The sequence below is a fragment of the Dromiciops gliroides genome, chromosome 2, assembly GCF_019393635.1.
Source record: "Dromiciops gliroides isolate mDroGli1 chromosome 2, mDroGli1.pri, whole genome shotgun sequence".
In the NCBI taxonomy this organism is placed as follows: Eukaryota; Metazoa; Chordata; class Mammalia; order Microbiotheria; family Microbiotheriidae; genus Dromiciops; species Dromiciops gliroides.
In genome coordinates this window covers 527,613,803-527,637,301 of record NC_057862.1, presented here as the reverse complement: position 1 = coordinate 527,637,301, position 23,499 = coordinate 527,613,803, and the positions used below count along the sequence as shown (strand labels likewise).

Here is a 23,499-nt window from a genome sequence, read left to right as displayed (position 1 = left end):
ATTCCTTATGGATCTAAAATATTGATGCAATGAAATATTGGCAGTTAAGAACTCAAGCTTTGCCAGGTTCTACAGAGCTGAAAAATTGGGTATGCATGGCTTTTGTCATATGTATGTGGCACAGCAAAATAGCTTAATCAAAATAGATTAAGTATTTCTTTAAATGTTTCTGAAAGGCATTAAAATTTACTTTTCTTATGGTACTTATAAAAAGATGAAACCTTGGCTGTTAAAGTTCTCCTGTTGGCAGAAGTTTGCCCTACCTCCACCCCCACTCCCAGGATGGTGTGATCCTGTGCACCTTGTGGAATTAATTAACAGCCTCAACAACTAAACAAAGTAGGCTGGATTGCAAGTGAAGGAATAACAATCAACAAACATTTTAAAATGTATCAATATGGATTGTGAGAGCACAAAAAAGACAAAGTTTCTGACTTTTAATGGCAGTTTGATGGGTGGCCTTCTTTCCCCCTTTCACTTAGAAACTTTCCTATTTTAAATCAGTTCATTGCACAAGGATGGAGATGCCACCAGTCACTTTATATAACATTTATGATGTATTCCAAAAAGCATCTGGACCAGGTAATAAGAATCCTGTAGATACATCACATTTTCTGATTGTTTAAATTAAATATGCAGAGGGAAGAGTAGATTTCATGCCCTGCACATCTGAGATAAGCAGTTGCTACCTGGTTAGCTGAGGGAATTGTAAAGCAATGAGAAATTCCAAGTATTCAGTCTATTTTGTCCAATTATCCCCCTACTTCCATCACCTTTGGAGATGGGATAAGAAAACTTGCCATATGATTGAATCTGCTTGAAGGGAAAATTGTAACATGTAAAATTCCCATTTAAACTTCTCCCCAAAAGATGATTTTACTGCAGTATTTTATTGAAGAACAAGGATGAAAGAAATTGCTTGGAGATGCCTCCCTTTTTCCTATAGTATCAGAAAAAATCCTCAGCCCTAGTTTACCATCTATAATACCAAGCATCATTGGTAACTCTGAAGGGTATCATTCACCAGTAGTCCTTGGTCAATTCAATTAGCTCTCCTAGGCCAATGAGAGATTTATGTTTAAGGGAGACCAGATAACAATGAAAGTTCTAAATTTGGCCTAATACTAATCTTATTTTTAAAAAGATAGACCCAAAATCTTCTATCCATGAAACAATATTAACATATCAAAGCAAGGGGGATAGTAGGTTTCTCTAGAAAATAATTTCATTTAGCAGGATAGAAGGTTATTGTGGATATGGAGTAGACCATGAGGAACTAAATTACTTAGATTACCAAATTTACTTAAAGTAGAGATAATAGAACATTGATATTTGTAGGTTCAAAGTCAAGCCCAAACAGAGACCTGACAAAGTAAATATTTTATTCTCCTTATCTTTCGGTTGAGTCTGTGGGTCACAGAAGCTAGAACAACTAATAGAACTGTAACATCTGTCCTTTAAGCCAAGAAATCTTGAGTCCTCATTTTGGAATAGGAAAATTAAACATTTGGAAGGACAGAGTTAGATAGTGGAGGACATGGACCAGAATCCAGACTCTGACACTTCTTTATTTGTTTTATCTTGGTGTGGATCCAAGAAGTTGTGGCATGAGCATCAGCCACACCCCAATAAAACTCCTCAGCACATGTCATGTAGAGGATAACTGATAGGTCTTCAATCCATCAGTGAGTTAGGGGGGTGTCTACCACAAGCATATAAAAACTTCCACCAACCAAATGGGCAGATGAAAATAATATGTTCAAAAAATTATGATGGCAGCTGAAACAGGTATTGTGGAACACTTAGACCCTGGTCAGGCATTAGAGATGCCAAGGTCAGCCACTGCATCCTGGGCCACCAACAGTCATCTTGACTTTTGTCCTGCCAGTGGACATCATTGATTCTGGAAGATCAAATAACTTTGCAGAACTCTGCCTCACTTAAATCCAATTCCTATACAAGTCAAGATATCGTCTGTGATGTCATTGGTCCTCTTTGAAAATGAAGGACAAACAAAACCAACAAACTTGTTTTATCATAGAAAAATCATTCTCTCTCTCTAAATTTCAGTATTCTCATCCACAAAATATAAAGCCACCCATCGAGTATTGTGAGGAGAGTGCTTTGTGAATGTTAAAGAACTATAGATCTATGAATCGCCATCATATCTTCAGCCTCATCATCATCCTCATGTTCATTGCTGGTATTGTTTGGAGAGCTTCAGAAACCTGGGCTCTTCCACATTGTTCTTGCCTTACAGGGCATGTGACTTCTCTGGTAGGCAGAATAGTAAATGGCAAATAATGTGGCATATCACTGCCTATGTCTGCATGGTAAATTGCTGATGACCTGGGACTCTAAAAGGGTGTAATGCCCTTTACCAAGTGAGCCATTTAATGGCATCTCAATAGCCAGGAGGAGAAGGTGACAGATGAAGGGTTCCACAGACAGCCTATGGTCTGCCTTCTCCCCAGTTTAGGAATGTATTTACTTATTCTTGTTTTGCTTTGCCTTTTTGTTCAGAATATTTTTTAAGGTTTAGAGGAAATAATCCCCTAATCCTTCTTGGTTTTACTGAGGGATAAGGGAGGGAGACAAGTGGTTTTTATCTACGAGCATACACATTCACCTTCCATCAAGTGATCATGGAATAGAATGGACTTTGAGAGACTATCTGATGCAGGCCCCTTCCTTCAGGTAGTTCAACATCTAGATCTGGGAGACTGTCTATTCTCTTCCTAAAGATCTATGAAGGTGGAACTGTCTATGGATCATGTTCTATCACCCGGTTATGAGTGAATGAAAAATCATTTACTAAGCACTTACCATGTGAAAAGCTCCATGTGCATAATCCTATGTAGAAAAATAGGAAAGGAATCAGTCCCTGCTCTTAAGGGGCTTACATTATAACTGGGGAGATAACGTATTGAAGCAAGAAGCTAGATTGTCTTTAATGTCATTTCACTAAATTATCGCAAGGATGCTTATCATTCATTTATGCCTTCCCTAATCCACCCAGATGCTTATGACTATTCTGCCTTTGGACACTGTATAACACTTTATTTTGTACTTTCTCTAAGGTACTGTTTATTACTGTGTATTGTTTGAGTATGTGTTTTTTTTTTGTTTGTTAGTTTGTTTCTTTTTCTCCAAATTCTTGATTGCAGTATGGTATAAGAAAAAAAAAAGTAATGCCCTTGCAATCAAAAGATCTGAATTTGACTCGTGGCTCTGACATTTATATATGACCTTGGACAAATCATCTCACTTTCTGGGCCTGTTTCCTCATTTATAAAATGAGGAGGTTAGCCTAGACCTCTGCAACTCTTCCCAGCTCTACATACTAGGTCAATTTTTCTCTCCCCCATTATCTTACTATTGTCACTTACCTTCTGTGTGACCTCAGGCAAGTGACAGGAATTCTCTGATTCTGAGTAGCATTTTCTCCAAAAATGAGGAGGTTGGACTAGATGGCCTCTAAAATCCCTTCCATTTCTAAATCTAGGATTCCATCATGCTTTTATTTTTTTGTTTTGTTTTGTTTTGGGTTTTTGGGTTTTTTGTTATGTTTTTTTGCAGGGCAATGGGGGTTAAGTGACTTGCCCAGGGTCACACAGCTAGTAAGTGTCAAGTGTCTGAGATTGGATTTGAACTCAGGTACTCCTGAATCCAGGGCCGGTGCTTTATCCACTGCGCCACCTAGCTGCCCCTAGGATCCCATCATGTGATCACAATGTTCTATACACAGTAGAAACTGAAGTATTTACATTTATCCCTTCCACATCAAAGAAGTTGGGGGCGGAGGAGCAATATTCCCCACTATCTGGAAAATCCATGTACAATTTTTGGCTCTCCCTTCATAGCAGAGAAGAAGTCTGAATTATTACAGTATTAAAAGATTAAATATATTCACATTATATAATACTAAATATATTTTATGCATTTCTGAATTTCTAAACTTTTCCTGCGTCATCTGCTGGACTTTGCATGTTATCTTTAGCTTCTACAAAACTCCCCCAAAATTCCTATTTAATTTCTTATGCCAACCCTAGATATATTGAACTACTATGGGGAATGTCTTTTTTTTTTTTTTTTTGGTGGGGCAATGAGGGTTAAGTGACTTGCCCAGGGTCACACAAATAGTAAGTGTCAAGTGTCTGAGGCTGAATTTGAACTCAGATCCTCCTAAATCCAGGACCAGTGCTTTATCCACTGTACCACCTAGCTATACCCCCCCCACACACACACACCCAGAAAGTCTTGGTGTGGAAGGGATAATTGTACTTAACCTTGACCGTGTTTGTCATGCTGATTCAACTTAAACCACTCCTGCTTTAGTTGAAATCTTTTCCTTCTTACTTTTTCATCTGACTTACATAAAATACTCCTTATAGAATTTTTTTCATACATATGAAGACAGTGCCTGCATTGCCCAATAGAGGTGGATCTTGCTAACAAATGCAGAATTTAAGACATGTAGAAATTACTAAAAAATACAATGGATCAAATCTCTCTACCTGACAAAAACATGGCAACATATTCTATCATTATATAAGGGGCTAATGTCATCAATCAGTGATATTCTACCTAGCTGGGGGAGGAAAAAAAAAGGAAAAATAACTTCTAGAAGGGAAAGTTTTATAGAATAATTGCATAAATCTGACCCAACATCACTTTAAAACAACGTACTAACATTGGCTCATAGGGTTGTGGATTTAGATATGAAAAGAATGTTGTAGGTTATCCAACCTCATTTTAGAAGATAAGGAAATGAAAGTGAAATCCAAATCAATCAATCAATAAACATTTGTAAAGCACCTTTTACATTCCAGGCACTGCTAAGTTCTGGGGATACAAAAAGAGGCAAAAGACAGTCCATATCCAAAGTATTTGAGTGATCTGACTAAGGTTAAATAGGAAGTACTGTGATACTTCTGTACTCATTAATTGGTTTTAGAAGGCAGGTTTACAGAAGGTGAAAGTGATGAGTACTGAACAAATTTTTCCCCTAAGGAGTAATGTAAATTGAAATAATCCATTTATGGACCCCAGAAATTTTACATTTTACTTGGTAATTTATAAATTGATGGGCTTGGTTTTTGATACAAAAGCTTAAAACTAGACAGGCATAAATTTTTTAAAAACCCTCAATAATTAGATAAAATAAAATAAAATTTACCTTCACTTTACCAGTCTTATTACAACTGAAGACTTGGAGCTGTGAAAGGAAAATGGTAGGGAGGGGGCAGGGTGGGGAAACCAAGGCAAGAGGGGGAGTTGGGTGGACAGACAGAACAGGGGAACCTGCGGAGCCAAGGGAGGGGATGCTACAGGATGTAGGGCAGCATCTTGACTCATACAAGTTTTAGCAAGTGCTGAGCAAGCATCAAGTGCTGAAACGTTTTTTTTCTCATCAAAATGCATCAAATACTGAATTCAGCAAGTTTTGAAGCCAAAACAGCTGAAGTATGACTGCAAGTTGTAGATAAGGCAGCTAGATGGGGCAGTGGATAGACTGTGAGGTCTGGAGTCAGGAAGATTCACCTTCTTGAGTTCAAATCTGGCCTCACACACTTACTATCTATGTGACCCTAGGCGAATCACTTAAACCTGTTTGCCTCAGTTCCTCATGTATAAAATGGGCTGGAGAAGGAAATGGTAAACCACTCCAGTATCTTAGTAAAAAAGAATGCCAAATAGGGTCACAAAGAATCAAACACACTTGAAAAGTTGCAGAGCAAGAATCTGAATCCAGATCCTATAGCTTTAAGTAGGCCCCATAATTGTCTTTCAGGTCTGCCAGATAATACAAGATACTATTATCATGGAAATCTTTCATACCCCTGCCATAAATAAATTGGACATGGTTAGCATTTAAAGTAGAGCTGATGTTATTGAAAAAAAATCCATTAGCTTATTTTTTCCCTTGAACTACAAGAGTTAAATAATGCTAAGAACTAACTATATAAAAATTTAAAATCCTAACACAATTTTTCCTTAACATTAATATTCTGCAAAAGCCGGAGTTGCTACCTGCAAAGCCAGGGTGCCCTTAGAAGCCCTCTACCTGGAATTCTTTTGTCAACCTCTTAACTGATATTAAGGGTAATTTGCATTGGAGAGAACCAGCATTGTGCATTCTCTGCCTTTCCACACTTCTGAAAGGCTGTTCTTCCTAGCTTTCCCCTTTCATGATGTTTTTCACATTTTCTACAATTTATATTTTACTTTGAAATTCATTGTACTAAATAGTCCATCACTGTTCAAGCAAAAAAAAAAAAGACCCCCAAACCCACTGTAATCTCCTGCTTATGACTCTAGTCCCACCATTGATTCCTCTTTCCAAGAAGATGCCTCGTACTAATTGAATGTAATAAATGCAAATCCAATAAAAGCATGCCACTTGAGATAGCCATTGGTTGGAGAAGTGGCCCTTTGGAAAACACTCCATTGTTTAGTGCAACAATTATTTTAGGATTAAGTACCAGGAGACAAGAGATGACTGATCAGTGAGTGAAACTATGAGTGAAACAGCAAGGCCACATGTCCCATTCAACTGATCTCCTCAACATTGTCTCTAGTCATTCAGATTCCAGAAAGACTGAATCAACTCTGAAACTCACTCTTCTTTAATATCTCCTGGTCCTGGGATCCTCTGCCTACAACTGATTGGAAAGGGTAGAAAGTAGACCTCAGAGGGCTCTTCCCAGATCCTCCATTCAGGGAGGGGCCCAGTGCAACCATCCCATCATCTCACCTCCTAACCTCCCACCACCAGTCCCTTGCAGGTTTTCATCATATTCCTGCCTACATAACTTTCCCTTCCCCCCAGACCTTCACCTTCCTTTTTTTTGTTGTTGCTTTTGGTGAGGCAATTGGGGTTAAGTGACTTGCCCAGAGTCACACAGCTAGTAAGTGTCAAGTGTCTGAAGCCAGATCTGAACTCCGGTGCTCCTGAATTCAGGACTGGTGCTCTATCCACTGCGCCACCTAGCTGCCCCTCACCTTCCCTTTTAAAGCTTCTTTCCATGTGTTATCTTTCCCTGTTACATTGTGATCTCCTTGGAGACAGGGACTATCTTTTGCTTTAATGCTTAGCACAGTGCCTGGCAGGCACATAATACACATTTAATAAATGTTTATTAAATATTGACTATTAACTAGATAGCTAATAGTTAACGAGAAGTATAAGCCTTAACTAATTAATAGTATTCCCCTATTGACAATGGATTATACATATTAATATGGTTTAATCGCTCTGCCAAATCCAAGTCAGGGTTTCCTATCATCTAGAGTAGGATAAGCCAAAATATTAGCTGTATCTTGACCGGTCAGAGAATATTCTAAACATAGTTTGTTTAATCCTAGTATAATGTCTCCTATCGCCATTCTGGAAGAATTGCTTCAGTAAGAATTCACATTTTATATCCTTATGAGCCTATGCAACAGATAACATGAATAAATATTATTCCAATCTTACAGATGACAAACTGGAGATCTGAGAGACAGGGCAAAATGATATCTCCAGAGACATATGGCTTCTAAGTGCCTAAGGAGGCATTCAAACCCAGGTCTCTTAACTCTAAATCTGGTACCTTCTCCTATGCTACATCTTGAAAACATTATTGTTATGTTGAGTTTATAATCCAGGGTCTACTACTGAAAGACTTAACACATATCTTGGAATGAATCTGAGAGAGGTCTCGCACTGGAGAAACACCAAAAGATCTGAGCTGGAGTCTTGGCTCCATTACTTAAGACAGTGAAGTGATGAACTTGGAAACAGAAAGACCTGGTTTCGTCATCTGTCACTCAACCTTCTGTTAAATGAGTATTATACCCTGCCTGCTCCCAGAGAGTGGCCATAAGATGGAAATGATATGATGAATGTGCGCATTTTTTGTCAATAGTAAAAAGTCACACCAGTATAGAATGTTGTTGTCCTTGTCATCGTCTTTACAGACATAAAGGATAGAGAGCTAGCCTCAAAGCCAGCCCTAGGCTCCACTCCTGACTCTGGCACATGGCTGTGTGACCCTGGGCAAGTCATTTAATTCTTAGTGCTCAAAGCAAACTCTTCTAAGATTCTTAATTGCAGAGAAGGGGGGCCAAATTGCATTAGCAGAGAGAGTTTCTATTCTTGAGTTTCCCTTCATCAGTAAAATCTCAGGTCTATTTCTGCATGTTTACTATTGTTGCTATTATTACTGGAAAGTCACTCAACCTGTTTGCCTCAGTTTCCTCAACTGGGAAATAGTGATAACCTCATAAAGGTGTCAGCATCAACAACAACAACATCACTATCACCACCACCACCATCATCATCCTCATCACTTTTATTATTACAAATAGCAACAATCCTAGGATGAAAGTCTGGTGGATCACGCCTTACCTCAAGGATAGATGTCTGCACTTGGAGGATCTGTTCATGGCCTTTGAGCTGCCGGATGCAAATCTTGCAGGACAGCTGGGTGGTGGTGGGAGTGTAACGCTCCAGGGAGAAGGCACAGTGCAGGGGTTGTCTGTTACTGCACCACACCCGAGAAAATGGGACTTCCTGCAGGCGATATGGAAGAGAGAAAGAGGGGAATGACATGTGGACCCATCCGACTTGAGCAGAGAACAGGAAAAATAATGGCAACAATAATAATGATGGCAGCAAAGATAATTGCATACATGCCTTTGATGGAATTGTTTTTGAAATAATGTTCCAATATATGCCAAGTAGCATAAAACTAATTAATGTCAATTCCAATTGAAGATATTAGTATTCCAAGGTTACCACAAGCTTGAGTTTCACTCTGTGGCACAAATGATTATGAAGAATGCCCTCCATAATGAATCACCTTTTTCTATTATATAAGTGGTTCCTTTTTGAAGACTGTAAGAAAGCCTTTCCCAGAACTATGGCCATGGGTTCCTAAGTCTAAAGCATTCTACGTATGCATCCTGGTCACTTCAAAATAAAAGGCAGTACAAAGACAACTGGATCTGCCTTCAAAAGACTTGAGTTCAAATCTTGGTTCTGCTACTTGCTATCTGTGTGTCCTCAGGCAAGCATATCTCTGGGCCTCAGTTTCCTCTTCTATCAAATTAGAGCCTCAGATGGGATGATTTCTAAGGCCTCTTTCAGCTCTGAACACAATAATGTTCTCATATATGCATTATATATAGACAGACCACCATTATACCATGTATACCATTCACAACTTATATCAATTCACAGGTGTCACAGACATCCACAACTACAAAAAGAGCTATTACAAAGTTAAGCTTTGGGCAAACACAAATACAGGGGGCTCTTTTTTGCCACTACAACTTCAACCAGCCATGCAAAATTTCCCAGCTCCTCCTTCTCTTCCTTATACTATTCCCAACAGTGCTCAGAGAGGAGGAAGTAATTGTTCATGTGGAAAAAAAGGAAATTAAATATTATAAACTTCACCCAGGATGGTACCATCCTGTACCCCTACAGACAATTAAAACCAATTGGACTGGGCCCAGAGATGAAATGTGCAATGATTTCAGAACTCCATTCTTCTCTCACCAAAACAAGCCACCACCCATACCTTTCCTTACTAGGCTTTACAGAATTACATTCCATGTTAAAATTTGTAATAGAAGAACAGTCTGGCATGCCCACTAGTATTTAGGAGGGCAGATTTCAAAGGGTTTGGAGAAAAGACAAGTAGGTAGAATGCCATGATTCTACAGAGAAAAATATTCTAGGCAGGATGGAAAACTCTAGAGAATAAAATTCTGAGTCATAAAGAATAATCATTCATATAAGGAGGATAAAGTGAAGTTATCTAAAAACAATAATGTGAATACATAGGAAGCTCACTGATGCAAAATATTTTTTATGAACACATATATAAAATGGAAATAAGGAAAGCCAACAGAATACCAAGACAGAGTACTATGTGAATAATGTCAAATGGAAACTGAGGCCTAGAGAGAGGAAGTGATTTGTTTAAGGACACACAAATGGTAAATTTCACAGCAGGAATTTAAACCCACAATATGTAATTCCAGAACTAGAACCCTTTCCATTACACCATATGTTGTGCCTAGGGTTGTGGCCAAGCTCTTGGTTATCTCTGCTTTTTCTTCTTTTTATCTCTTTCAAATGATTTCTATATCTCTTATTTTGCTTCTCTTTGAATCACCCTCTTATATGAGAAAAACAAAAATCAACACACACACAATCAAAACCAGGAAGGAGGGGGAAAAAACATGGCAAATCAATCATTTCAGCTTTTACCTTTCTGTGGTCAAGCTAGCTGTGAGCTCTCGATATCCATTATGTCTAATTGCTCAATTTTCTTCTCTTGTTCCTCTCATATGCTCCTATATTTTCAACCACCACCTTTATGTGAACAAGGCCTCAACATGCAAGTCCAGTTGTCATATCTTACATACACTAAAGTCAAATCTACATCATGCCTCCTGTTCTTGGACTGTCATCCTGACCATAGACTCTGTCCCTGGATCTCCTAGCTCTGATAGATGAGCTTTTGCTTATTTTGATGGGGCCTAGGCCTCAACATTTTCTTATTCCCTCACTGTGTCTTCCCTTTCCATCACTGCTTTATCTGTTGTTTTTTCCTAGTAGAATGTCAGCTCCTAAGGGGTAGGGACTGCCATGTTTGCTTGAATTTACCCTAGCACTTGGCACAGGGCCTGGTGTATAGAAATCACTTAATAATGCTCTATCAATGACATTTCCAATGTCATGGACACCTTCTTTTGCAGGTTTTACCAATATTTAGAGCTTAGGTTTTCAAGAAACTGATTCTTCATCTCCTCCTCTTATTATCCCTTTCTAATTTTCTCCTCAGTGTTCCTTTTTGCTTTTCACTCTTCCAAACCTAAATCCAATCTCTCCCAATGTCTTTGATATATCTTTATATTTCTGCTACCACCTAGCTCTTGCTTTTAGCAATCCTTACCTTGGCTCATACATGAATCCTTGCCACCTAGTCATCGTGCCTTTAGTGTTTTGTGGGCAACTGCTTTCAGGACTATCCAATCACCATTTAAAAATCTCATTCCTCCTCTCTTCACAAGTCTACTAAGTTTAATTTATTGCCTTTCTTGCTAAATCTAGACTCTTGAGGCTTCAAGAACAGCAGTCCTAGTTTCTCTTGAGCCACAGTCCTTGGATATCCTGCAGATACCTCAGGCTCTGTGTATCAAAAGTAGAATTCATTAGCTTTGCCTCCCAAGCTTCCCCCTCCCTCCAGTTCCCCTAATTCTGTTGAGGGCACCATTTTTTACAGGTTTATATCCCAAGTGTTATCCTATGTTACTATTCCCTCTCTTTCACACCTCCTGCCCCCAAAAGGTATGAAGTCTTATTGATTCTACCTACATAGCATTTTCACATATACCTCTTTTTATCCATTCACCCCACAGCTACCCTATTAGAGACTCATATCACACCTCGCTTGGACCACTGGAATATCATCCTAATTGGTCTCCTTGCATGTAGTCTCTTCCCTCTCTTACCCATTTCTACTTGGCTGTGTTCTAAAATATTTATAGCAGCTTTCATGGTGGCAAAGAAGTGGAAATTGATGGGATGCTTATCAATCAGGGAATGGCCAAGTTGTGGTATGATTGTGATGGAATGCTACTATACTATAAGAAATGATGAGCTTGTTGATTTTAGAGAAAAACATGCAGACTTGCATGAAATAATGAAGAGTGAAATGAGCAGGCCCAAGAGAACATTGCATACAGGAACAGCAATATTATTATAAGAACATATTTGAGTGATGAAATCATTTTGTCTATTATAAATACCCAAATTAACTACAAAATAACTAAGGAAGGAAGATGCTATCTGTATCCAGAGAAAGAACTGATAAATATAAGTATGTATAGAAAAAGTTTACATACACACACTTGTGTCTAACGGTAGCCATCTCCAAGTGGGGGAGGGGGAGAAAAATAAATTTATGTGATAAATTTATTATATATTTATAAGGAATAGGGAATTGTGCTTAATAGATTTACAGTTTCATGTGCAATATTTTTTTTATTCTACTATGCTATGGAAATGCTTGTTTTATTTCATAAATTAAAAATAAAACTAAAAATGATATTATTAAAGCATGGGTCTGACCATGTCCCACTACCTTCTGGTAGATTTCTCCTACATCTAGAATAAAATTAAAAACTCATATTTTCTATTGAAAGATCTTTATAATCATGCTGCCTTCTATCTCTCCTGGCTATTGAATATCACTCCAGTTTACACACTGTTAATTTGTCAAATTGTCCTACATACTGACCCTGTGAAAACCATTCTGATGTTCCTGTCTGGATCTTTGCACAGGTTGTCCCGCACACCATGCCTAGAATGCACTTCCTCCTCACTTCTGGCTCATGGGATGTCCAAATTAAGCTTCTTCAAGGTTTAACTCAAGTTCCACTTTCTACATGAGATACCCTGTTTCTCCCCATTTTTAGTATCCTTTCTTTTCTTGTGCATTCTCTATTTTTAGTGTCCTCTCTTTTGCCTTCCTTCTTTCTCTACAAAATCAAAACATTTTGAATATCCTATTTTAAGATAGTATCAAAGGAATTTTCTTTATTGTTGACTGAAGTAGCAGCTGCCAATAGTGATAAACAAAACATTAACAAATAATACAATTAGAGCCGCTGTGATTAGTGTTTTTCACAGGGCAATCATCTTTGTTTCAATTTATTTAAAATTTTTTTTAAAGTTTAAAAAAAACAGAAAAAAGAAGCTCATTGAACTGAAAGGAAATATGTATAAAGTAATATGGGAGGACAAAGTGTGGCAAAGTTATGGGTGTTTAAAGTATTCCGGAAATGTTTTCATTTTGATTCCCATTATAATTAGGTTCCTAGCAGATGGAGAGAATATAAATCATCTCCTAGCAGGAGAGAAGCACTGGGTTCTCTAACATGCAGAGGATGCTGGAAAAGACAGCTGCTTTTATCCTAGGAAGGTGACAGCCTGGCTTTGTATTTTGCTTGCTTAATACATATTTTGAAAATATTTTATTATACACTATATATAACAGATTCCCTTCACTACATGACCCTTTTATCCCTTTCAACAAGGGGATCAAGTAAAACATGATTAAAATAGATATAAGGTTCCAGCAAGTCTGCTAAAAGTAGAGTGATGCTCCTTCCAGAGGAGGCTTCTGACTTTTGGCCTTCGCTCTGTTAATTATTTTCTATATATTTTGTATGCAACTTGTTTGTATATGTTTGTTTCTTGTCTCCTCCAATAGATTGTAAGATCCTTGAGAGCAGGGACTGTTTAAGGCCTCTTTTTGTATCCCCAGAATTTAGCATACTGGCTGGCACATAGTAGGTGCTTAACAAATATTTGTTGATTGGTTGAGTGAAGGGTAACAATATGTCTATTTCCGGTGGGTATGGATAATTGGAGAGGTGAACATGGAGTGGTGAAATGGCATTTTCTCAGGAGGATTCATTAAAATCCGTGATCTTTTCTCAGCAAGAACATATGGACAGGGGTCCAATGTTTAGGAAGCAAGCAAAGGGAACTAGAACCTAAAATATAGGAATTATTGACTAATTTGAGCTCATTGGTATCACAGAATTATTAGAATAAAACCTAGGCCTGAAATATGGCTCTGCATAGGTATAACTTATTAAAGAAAGTAGGCAAAAATGGGGCATGGTAACATTATAATTAGAAAGTAAACCCATGGGAGGACATTATTTTTTTAAATTGAGGAGTAAATGTATTGGAAAATATTTGGGTAAAGATCAGTTATGGGAGAAATAAGAACTGATTTTTTATTGGTGTGAACTATAGACTATTTGGTGAGAAAAAAGAAATAAATAATGAGGTTGGGAAATAGATCACAAACCTAGAACAGAGGTACAATATAGTAATCATAAGAAACTTTAATTGTCCAGACATATGCTGGAACATACTCTGGAAAAAACAGAAAAACAACAAAAAAATATCTTTTACTTGACCTAATGATAATCGTATCCTTATAAGGTAGAAGAACCAACAAAAGACATTTTTTTTTTTTTTGCAGGGCTATGGGGGTTAAGTGACTTGCCCAAAGTCACACAGCTAGTAGGTGTCAAGTGTCTGAAGCCAGATTTGAACTCAGGTACTCCTGAATCTAGGGCTGGTGCTTTATCCACTGCGCCACCTAGCTGCCCCCTAAAGAACAATTTTATACTGCATTTTTGTTATTGTTGCTGGGGTAGAAAAGATGGGGCATTGGAAAGGACAGAGAATCAAGCAGAAGTGACAACTTCCTCCTAGAATCTGTAATAGAGATAAGGAAAGATAATTTATTTGGCATGTACCTTAAGTATTGAGAAAGGAGATTTCAACTGTTCTGTCCCATTATTAGAAGGATAGGTAAGCTTCCATGGACTAAAATTCCATAGAGGATGTCTATCAGGAGGGATGAATAACTCAGGAAAATGTTCTTAAGACATAAAGGAAAACTCATTTGAAAGGAAAAACAGGGGGGCAGCTAGGTGGCACAGTGGATAAAGCACTGGCCCTGGATTCAGGAAGACCTGAGTTCAAATCTGGCCTTAGTCACTTGACACATTACTAGCTGTGTGACCCTGGGCAAGTCACTTAACCCTCATTGCCTTGTAAAAAAAAAAAAAAAGAAAGGAAAAACAGGAATCAAATCAAGTAACTGATATGAATATACTGATTACTCACCACCTAACAATTTTTCTTTTAAATTATACCTAATTATATATATATATATACACATATGTTATATATTATAACTATAAATTAATATATACACATACATGTATATTTATGTATATATCATTATACATGGTTATACACATGTATGTATATGCATGTCTATATGTATGTATGCATGCATGCATGCATGTGTTTATATATATATATATATATATATATATATATATATATATATATATATATATATATATATATATATACTGTTCCACCTAGCTCCTCTCCATCATATAGCTATAGAGACAGAGATAGAGAGGTAATTATAGATATAATTAGATGTAGATCTAGATGTAGATGATGTAGATATAGATATAACTATATATACACATCTTCATCTATATCTATATAATGGAGAGTGGCTAGGTGGTGCAATAGATAGTAGACTGGGCCTGAAATCCTGATTCCAGTAAGACCCGAGTTCAAATCCAGCCTCAGACACTTACTAGCTGTATGATCCTGGGCAAGTCACTTAACCCTGTTTGCCTCAGTTTCCCCATCTGTAAAATGAGCTGGCAAAGGAAATGGAAAACCATTCCAGTATCTTTGCCAAGAAAACCCCAAATGGGGTTGTGAAGACTCATATACACACAACTGGAATAACTGAACAATAATAGAAGATGGAAGCAATGACAATTAATAGAAGATAAAGCAAGCATCAAGGATGGGTAATACCAGACTATCTTATTTAATTTTTGAAAGTTACTAAACTAATAGGTCAGGTAAATGCTGAAAATATAGTTTACCTAGGTTTTTTAAAAGCATTTGATAAAATATCTCACACTATTCTTGTGGAAAAGGTGGAGAGATATACACCATACTAAATGGATTTTAAACTGGTTGAATATTTGGACTCCTAGATGTTAATGGTCCCATGTCAGCTTGGCAGGAGTTCTTCAGTAGAATGACATGGAATGTTTTCTTGGCCCTGTGCTGTTTGACCTTTTTTATTAATGACTAGAATAAATATTCATCAACTTTGCAGATAACACAACAGTGAGGGAAATATCACACTGAATGACAGGACTAAGAACCAAAAAGATCTTAGGCTAGAGCACTGGAATGAATCTAATAAGATAAAATCCAAAAGGAATAAAATCTCCCTCTTTGAATTAAAAAAAAAATCACAGGTGATGATAACTGGAGTTGGGCTATAGTTTGTTCAAAAACAATGAGGTTTTGGTAGTGTAAAAGTTTAATATGGATCAGTAATGCGATACAGAAGTTAAAAATCATTAAGGTTAGCGTCATTAAATGAGGTATAGCTTCTAGGCGTAAGAGTGAGAATTCCATTTTACTTAATGCTGATAAGACTACATTTTCTATGTTGTGTTTAGACCTAGTTCCACTTTGGAGAGTAAATTGGTGAAGGGTTTCTTGTCAATGGCATATGAGGACTGGTTGAGGAAAATAAATATTTAGCCTTGAGAAGAAGAGACTAGAGATGGGGTAAAAAAGACCCCAAAGTTGCATTAAGTACTTGGCAGGGGATTACTCTTGTTATGTTTGGTCCCAGAGGGCAAAACTATAGTAAGAGCAATGGGCAGAAATGGCAAAGAGTCAGATTTAGGTCGAATATTAGTGTAAAATGTTCTAAACATCTAAATATTAGAGCTATCCAAAATTGAAATAGGTCTTCATCAAAGATCATTTGATGAGAGGCTAGATGATGTTACGTTAGGTGTGTTATATACAATAGGGAATATTTTTGCATATGGGTTGTACTGCTCATATTCTAGTCCTAAATTCTATGGTTCTATGAATTTAAGATTGAGCATTCTCTAAAGTTCTTTCTTGATTTAAATTATAAGATCCTAGGAACCTTCAGTATTTTCATCCTCTTTTGAATAATTGAAGTAATGTGCTCTGCTCTAAGGGGTTAGTATATAAATGTTCCACCATCTCTGAAGTTGCTTGGCTTCCCATTTTTCAAACCCTCTCAGCTTGGAGATTTTCCAAGCAAAAAATAAAAAAAAGCACTGTTCATTTCTAGGGCTATCTTTGTATTCTCAGGTGTGACTGAGTAGTGGCAATTAGAGCAAACTTCTTATTTTCTAAGCATTCTTCTAGCCAGTGGTTTTCTTAAGATCCCAAATTCTGTTTAGGGAAGCTTCATTCATTTTGGAAGAGATACTATTTGGGTTTGACATCTCTTGGAAGGTATGGAGTACTAATGATTAGGCAGAAGGGAGAGGTATGAGGCATTGTGGCATAGGGGATTGTGATTGTCTCACCTGGGAACTGACTTTCTACTATGTTTCTCCTTACTTATGTGTCTTTTCCACTATATCTGATGTACAGATATAATAATATAAAGGCTTGGGCCTTGCCACCAGCTCAGTAGATGAACCATGTACGTGTGTTGTCTCCCTATTTGAATGTGTGCTCCTTGAGAGAAGGGGCTTTCTTGCTTTTCTATTTGCGTCCCCTGTCATTAGCATAGTGCTTGGAACATAGTGTTTAATAATTTTATTATTATTAATTTATCCACGCACTATTCTTCCAAAGAAAGACCTTAGTTTCAATCCTGCTTCTGACATTTAGGTTTTGTAACCATGGGGAAATTATTTACTCTCTTTGATACTGAGTTTACTCACCTGTAAATGGGATAACAATATTTATAATACCTTTATCAATGCCTTTTTTTGGGGTGGGGCAATAAGGGTTAAGTGACTTGCCCAAGCTCACACAGTAAGCATCAAGTGTCTGAGGCCAGATTTGAACTCAGGTCCTCCTGAATCCAGGGCCAGTACTTTATCCTCTGTGCCACCTATTTTCCCCCTATCAATGCTTTTCTGAGGGCCAAATGAGATAATAAATGCTAAGTTGTCTATGAACTTAAAAAATATATAAGTGGTAATAATTAGTCAGCTGAAAGGGGACAAAATGTCTATTTAATAAACATATCAGAGTTTTAGGATCCTTGTACTGTTTTTCTGTTTCTTTATGAGTTTAGTTTCTAATAACTAAGCTCTTAAAATACCATTATTCATATAAAGATTGCCCAGTGCACAAGCAATGCTGTATTCTTCACAAAGTTATTTTGAAGGAAGCATTTTGTAAACCTTCTGGAGCTATAAATGTGAAAATATGAGTTATTGTTATTGTTGTTTCTATTATTATCATTATTATTAAGATTATTTTTTTACTCAGACCTCTGATTTCAGCAGTGTGGGGAACTCCTTGTGTGGAAATGACTTCCACTGAAACAGATTGGCCATCTACTTATAACTAATAGTCTCAAAGCATTTTCAGAGGCAGAGAGATTAAGTGACTTGTGTATATATTAGATTAAAAACAGATAAACACATACATTTCCTATGGGAGGTGTTCTATCATGCTTTAATGTTGGGAGTAGGTGGAGCATGGGCACAAAGGCCACAATGACATGTAGGATGACACAAACTGAGATTTCCCAGGGCTGATATGACCTTGAGGAATTGACTAAATGAAAATTGTAAGGCTGGGGAGGAGGTGGGAGAAGAGTGAGGCAGGAACAAAGAAAAGAAAATATAGTAGAAATGAAATCTCAGGGGACACCTCCTTGTGCTTAAAAAGTCAAACTATGTCCCAGCCCTCCAAAGCATATGCCTACGATTTTATTTATTTTTAAATAAACATTTTTATTTAAAGCTTTGAGTTCCACATTCCTCCCTTCCCTCCCTGATTTTAAATATAAGTATTTATACCTGTTCACTATCAGCCCCCAAACTTATCCATTCTGGTTGTAAAACGTACGTGGAGTAGCTTTGCAAGGGTTTGACTTTTTGGCTTTGAGCATCTTCACTGCCTCTTCTAAAATTAGCAAGCATTTGTATTCTCCTAGTATTTAAAAGGGAAACTTACCAAAAAAACAAAAACAAAAACAAATAAAAAACCCCCAACACCCTCTATTCTCTATTATTGCTTAAATACTGTTGCTAGGTAATGGTTCTCTCATCAGAATTTTTATCTCTAAACAGTAAACTTCATAGTTATTTTGGACTGATTCATTCATATTAGCTCCAGTGACATATGGCCCTTATATCCCATAAAGATTAATACAGAAGAATTTGCATGACTATCAAGACTTGTTTTAACAACACCCTGAAGTTCCATTAGGAGCAGAAATTCTGAATAATGCTTACTGGAGAACAGAGACATCCAGGTCTTCTTATACAACACAAACAATACATTTATTCATAGAAAACTATTTGCTCCAAAGGAAAATGTGCTGATCCATTAAGAAAAAATGTTCTAGGCTAAATTTGTTCTCAATGCTTTGAATACAGTAAGAATTCATGATAAGGTGACAATTCCCCAAAGTAATTTATGATGTCTATAGAAATAAACAGAAAATAAACTTTGTATTTGGCGAACTGTCAAATATGGAACTACTGAATTTCATACATTCAAAGGGTAAAGGGTTCACCTTTCTCCTCAATCTCACAGCCTGGGCAGCATTTTCTCTTCATGGTTCAGTCCATTTATATTCTGACAGGCTGGAATAGCTTGTACATGGTTTAGGAGTAGGAATGATATGAAAAGTGAAAACAGCCAAATCACTGTGCCATACAGGTAATGGTGACAGGCAGAGCCAAGAGATCAGAAGTCCTCATGTGATGCCAGTTTAGCAGTAGGCAAACAAGTCAGCTAGAGACATCATGCCCATCTGAGTTACAGATGCCCCTGTTTTAAGGAGCTGTAACTGTCAGGCTCCTTGATACTTTGCAGTGATTTTAATGATCGATTTTAGGTTTCTTGATATTTATTGGCATGTTCACCAGGTAATGAGGGGGGGCTTCATGCTAAGTAACTCCTGGACAGCTTTTCAAAATGGTGTGAAGTCAACTCATGTACAGCCTGAATAGCTTAGACTGTCCCCAGAGCCTGATCTAGGGTGAGTCTCAATGAAGAATAATATATTTACATCTCTCGTGCTTTCACTGGGGAGGACAAAACTAGAAAGTGGCCTTCTCTCTCTTATTTTATTTCTGATGTGTTCTTTCCTCTCTTGTTATTTCACATGCTAGAAAATCCTTCAAAGGTCTGACATGATATCTATTGTTTTCCACCCAAAGCGAGGAGTACAGTCATGACTTGGACTCATGATGACATCAGTATTCTTCCTCAACTCTTCAGCGAAGCTAGAAAAAGAAATGGATGGATGGATGGATGGATTACAAAACATTTCACTATTAATAGCTAGGTTGGCATGTGAATCAGAATGGAGTAGCAAATTCAACAGGAGGGAGTGGGGGAAATGTTTTATCTGACAAGCACTTTTTTAATGCATTTACCACTCTGAATTTATAACAACATGTTTTGTTCCTGTTGTCCCTAAAATTGATACATTTCCACGACAGCGCTGAGATTAAACCTTTTACAAAGTGGCAGAGCAAGGACAGGGTAGATCAAGGGGACCTTCATTGAAATTTTATTATATTTTTTCTGGTCAATGTGGGACAGCTTGTGTTCAACAAAACAAGTGGTGAGTAAGTACCTGGCATGCAGTAAATGGTTTAATTCTCCAAAGGAAAGGGGGTATATCGAGGACAGAGATCTGAAGGCTAAAAGTATTCCCTTTGAAATGCAGCAACTTTGGTTCTTCCAGTAGCTGGCCCCCTTGATGCCTTTCATCTGAAACCACTTCCTACAGAAGAAGAACAAGGGAAGGAGGGAGGGAAAGAGGGAAGGAGAGAGAAAGGGAGGGAGGAAGGGAGAGAAAAAAGAGAGAATGAAAAATTCAGTTTCATAAACATTTTTTATTGACAAATATATATATGTAAATGTGTTTGTGTATGTGTCTGTGTATGTATACACACACATACCAACTGTCATAATGAACAGAGAGAAGGAGCATGTGCTCCTTATACATCTGTGCCTATACTAAAATCTGGCTAAATTTAGAACACTGGCTATTGTGCCTAAGAGAAGAAATTAACAACAGCAGCAATAACAATAACAACAACAATAATAATTTGGGTCTTATTTGACCTTCTCACAACAATAACTTCCACTGTCCAAGATGATTTTTTAAAGAAAGTCACTCTTGTCATTATTAAAGCTGCTGGGACTCAAGAATTATCAGCAATGTAGATATATTTCTACAAGTTTGATTGGATTTCACTAACAGCAGGGATTTAAATCTAGTCAACACTCATTTCAGGATGTGCGTTTAACTGATCTGAATTAGTAGAGAGAAATATCCTCATTTACAGTTCCCCTATATCAATGAAATCATGTCTACTCCCTATTCCTATTAATGTTAATTTATTTATATGCATATATGTATGTACATGTACACACATATATACATATGTACATATATTGTGCTAATGGGGCATAATATCTTTTTAGCACTATATAAATTGAGTAGTGGTTAATGGTCATATTTGGGAAGAAAAGGTATAAAATTCACTGATCTTTACATATTTGCATATGTTTACAAAAGGCAGTAGATCAATAAGAATAAGTATTTCATTAGGCAGTTTCAACCTAGGTTGAAGTAAATATATTATCCCTAGAAAGGTAAAGTAAAATATACATATAGTCATCTTCTTCACAAGTACTTTTTCACTTAAGGAAAAGGGTAAGGAAAATATTTTACATTTATGTCACATTCACACACATTCTGACATTGCACAGGCAATCAACAAACTGTTGTCCGCTAACATCTCTAGAGCTCTGCACTGCAAGTCACGACACTGTCTGGATGCATTTTGAAATGCATAGTCCTCTTTGAGAATGAAGAACAAACAACAACAACCACTCTACCTGGCCCATCAGAGGATACTGAAGAGGTATGAGATGTTTGCTCTGCCATCCAGTACCTCAATCTATGGGATTCTGACTAAAAGCACCACAGGAGACTAGGGATCTTTTGAAAATCAGTGCTTAGAACTACTTCCATTTATATCCCATATTTGGCTAACGGATGTGGGCTGAATAAGGAAAACCCAAGTCATAGAGTTATATAATCATAGATCTGTAGCCAGTGGAAGGACATCAGAGACTATTGAGCCTAACCAATACTGCAATAGGAACCTCCATGGCAGTATAACTTAAAGAAATCTAATCATTTTGGCAATTAGGTATCTCTGTGGCTAGAACTCTAAACCTGCAGTCTTGAAGACTTGAATTTGAATGCTGGCTTAAACACATACATATAACCCTGGGGAAAAGTCACTTAACTTCTATTGCCCTCATTTTCCTTATCTGTAAAATGGAGATAATAGCATCTGCCTCCCAGGATTCTTATGGGGATAAAATGAGATAATAATTGTCAAGTATTTAACAAATATCAAAATTCTACATAAAGGCTATCTATTTTTTTTAAAAAGGTAATGTTTTAAAAATATCATTTTTTACCTTTATACAATATGTAAGATTTTTTTAATGGAAACAATATTTTAAATAAAGCAGTTCTGTAGTTCCTGATAACTCAGATTCCAGGGATAAAGTTACCTTGAACAGTCATACTGGGGAATTCATTCTTGTATGGGTTAGACCAAAGCTTCTTAAATATTTTTCCACTCATTACCCCTTTTTGCCTGAAAAGTTTTTATGCAACCCCAGGTATAAAGGCATATAAAATAGGTATATGTAACCTTTTACTGTTGTCAAATTTTTCACAATGCCCACAGTCAGTTATGCAACTCCATATGAGGTTGTTACCCACAGTTTAAAAAGCTTTGGACTGATAGACTACATGGCCTCTGAGGTCCACTGATACTCTCAAATTCTAGGTTCCATGTTTTTGTCATCTCATCTATTCATTGTCTATCTTTAGAAACATCTTGACCAAATCATTTTCATAGAATCATAAAAATAAATACTAGAATTTTAGAGTTGAAAGTGATTTCAAAGATTATCCAATCCTCATATTTAAAATGAACAAAATAATGAAAATATATAATCTATAGATGTTTATATACATATATAATATATAGGTATAGGCATACACTAATATATTTCAATTTTCCACGTGTTGTTAAATTTCATACACCTAATACTTCACTTGAGGGATTTAGGCTTAAGAAATGGCAATCCACACGACTGGAAGGTGGTCAAGAACTTCTCTAATATTTTTTTATTGCACCACAATTTCAAACCAACGAGAATTTCACTTTCATTTATTTCTTATCTACACAAAAACTATTATTATTATCAATGATCATTCTTCTCTTTTTAAAACCAGCCAAAGATGTGCCATTTCCTTATTTTCATATTCTCCAACTCTCTATTTCAATCTTGATGCTAACTCTAACCCTGATGAATTTTAATACTTAGTGAATATTTACTTTGCACAAGATTCTGAGGTCACAAAGGCAAAAATGGCACAGATCTTACCCTCAAGGTGCTTATATTTCTTAATAAATATATGTGGTATTAAAATAATGTTTTTGCTACTCATTTTAATCCCATCAGCATCCATAGAACTCCAAGATAGAAGACAGTAGAACTGGATTTATTAGTAGTACTACAAAGTAAGATGAATTTTTCATAACATCTATAATAAACACAAACACATATACACATATAGATACAGATTTAGATGGCTATATAGATATTGCTAATGATATTAGTTGTGGGACCCCTTAAAAACCTTCTAGAGCATTTCATGGAAAGGGATATACCAGAGGTTTAATTCTATTCAGCGAGCATTTATTAACTATATAAAATACTTTGTAAGAGACACAGGGTCAGAAGCGAGAAGAGAAAGGTAAGAGTAAAAAGCAGATGAACTCCCAAGTTTA

At 36.8% G+C, this 23,499-nt stretch overlaps 1 protein-coding gene across 6 annotated transcripts in view; it reads right to left on the bottom strand.

Moving 5' to 3' along the window:
• The window catches only part of UNC5D (unc-5 netrin receptor D), an 821,905-nt gene that overhangs the window by 26,043 nt on the left and 772,363 nt on the right, over positions 1-23,499 (bottom strand). For all 6 annotated transcript variants that reach the window (XM_043988293.1, XM_043988296.1, XM_043988295.1 and 3 more), the window contains 2 exons: positions 20,244-20,393; positions 8,393-8,557 (listed from right to left, as the gene is read on the bottom strand). In XM_043988293.1, coding sequence (XP_043844228.1) covers positions 8,393-8,557; positions 20,244-20,393 — 315 coding nt within the window. The remainder of the gene's footprint in view (positions 1-8,392; positions 8,558-20,243; positions 20,394-23,499) is intronic.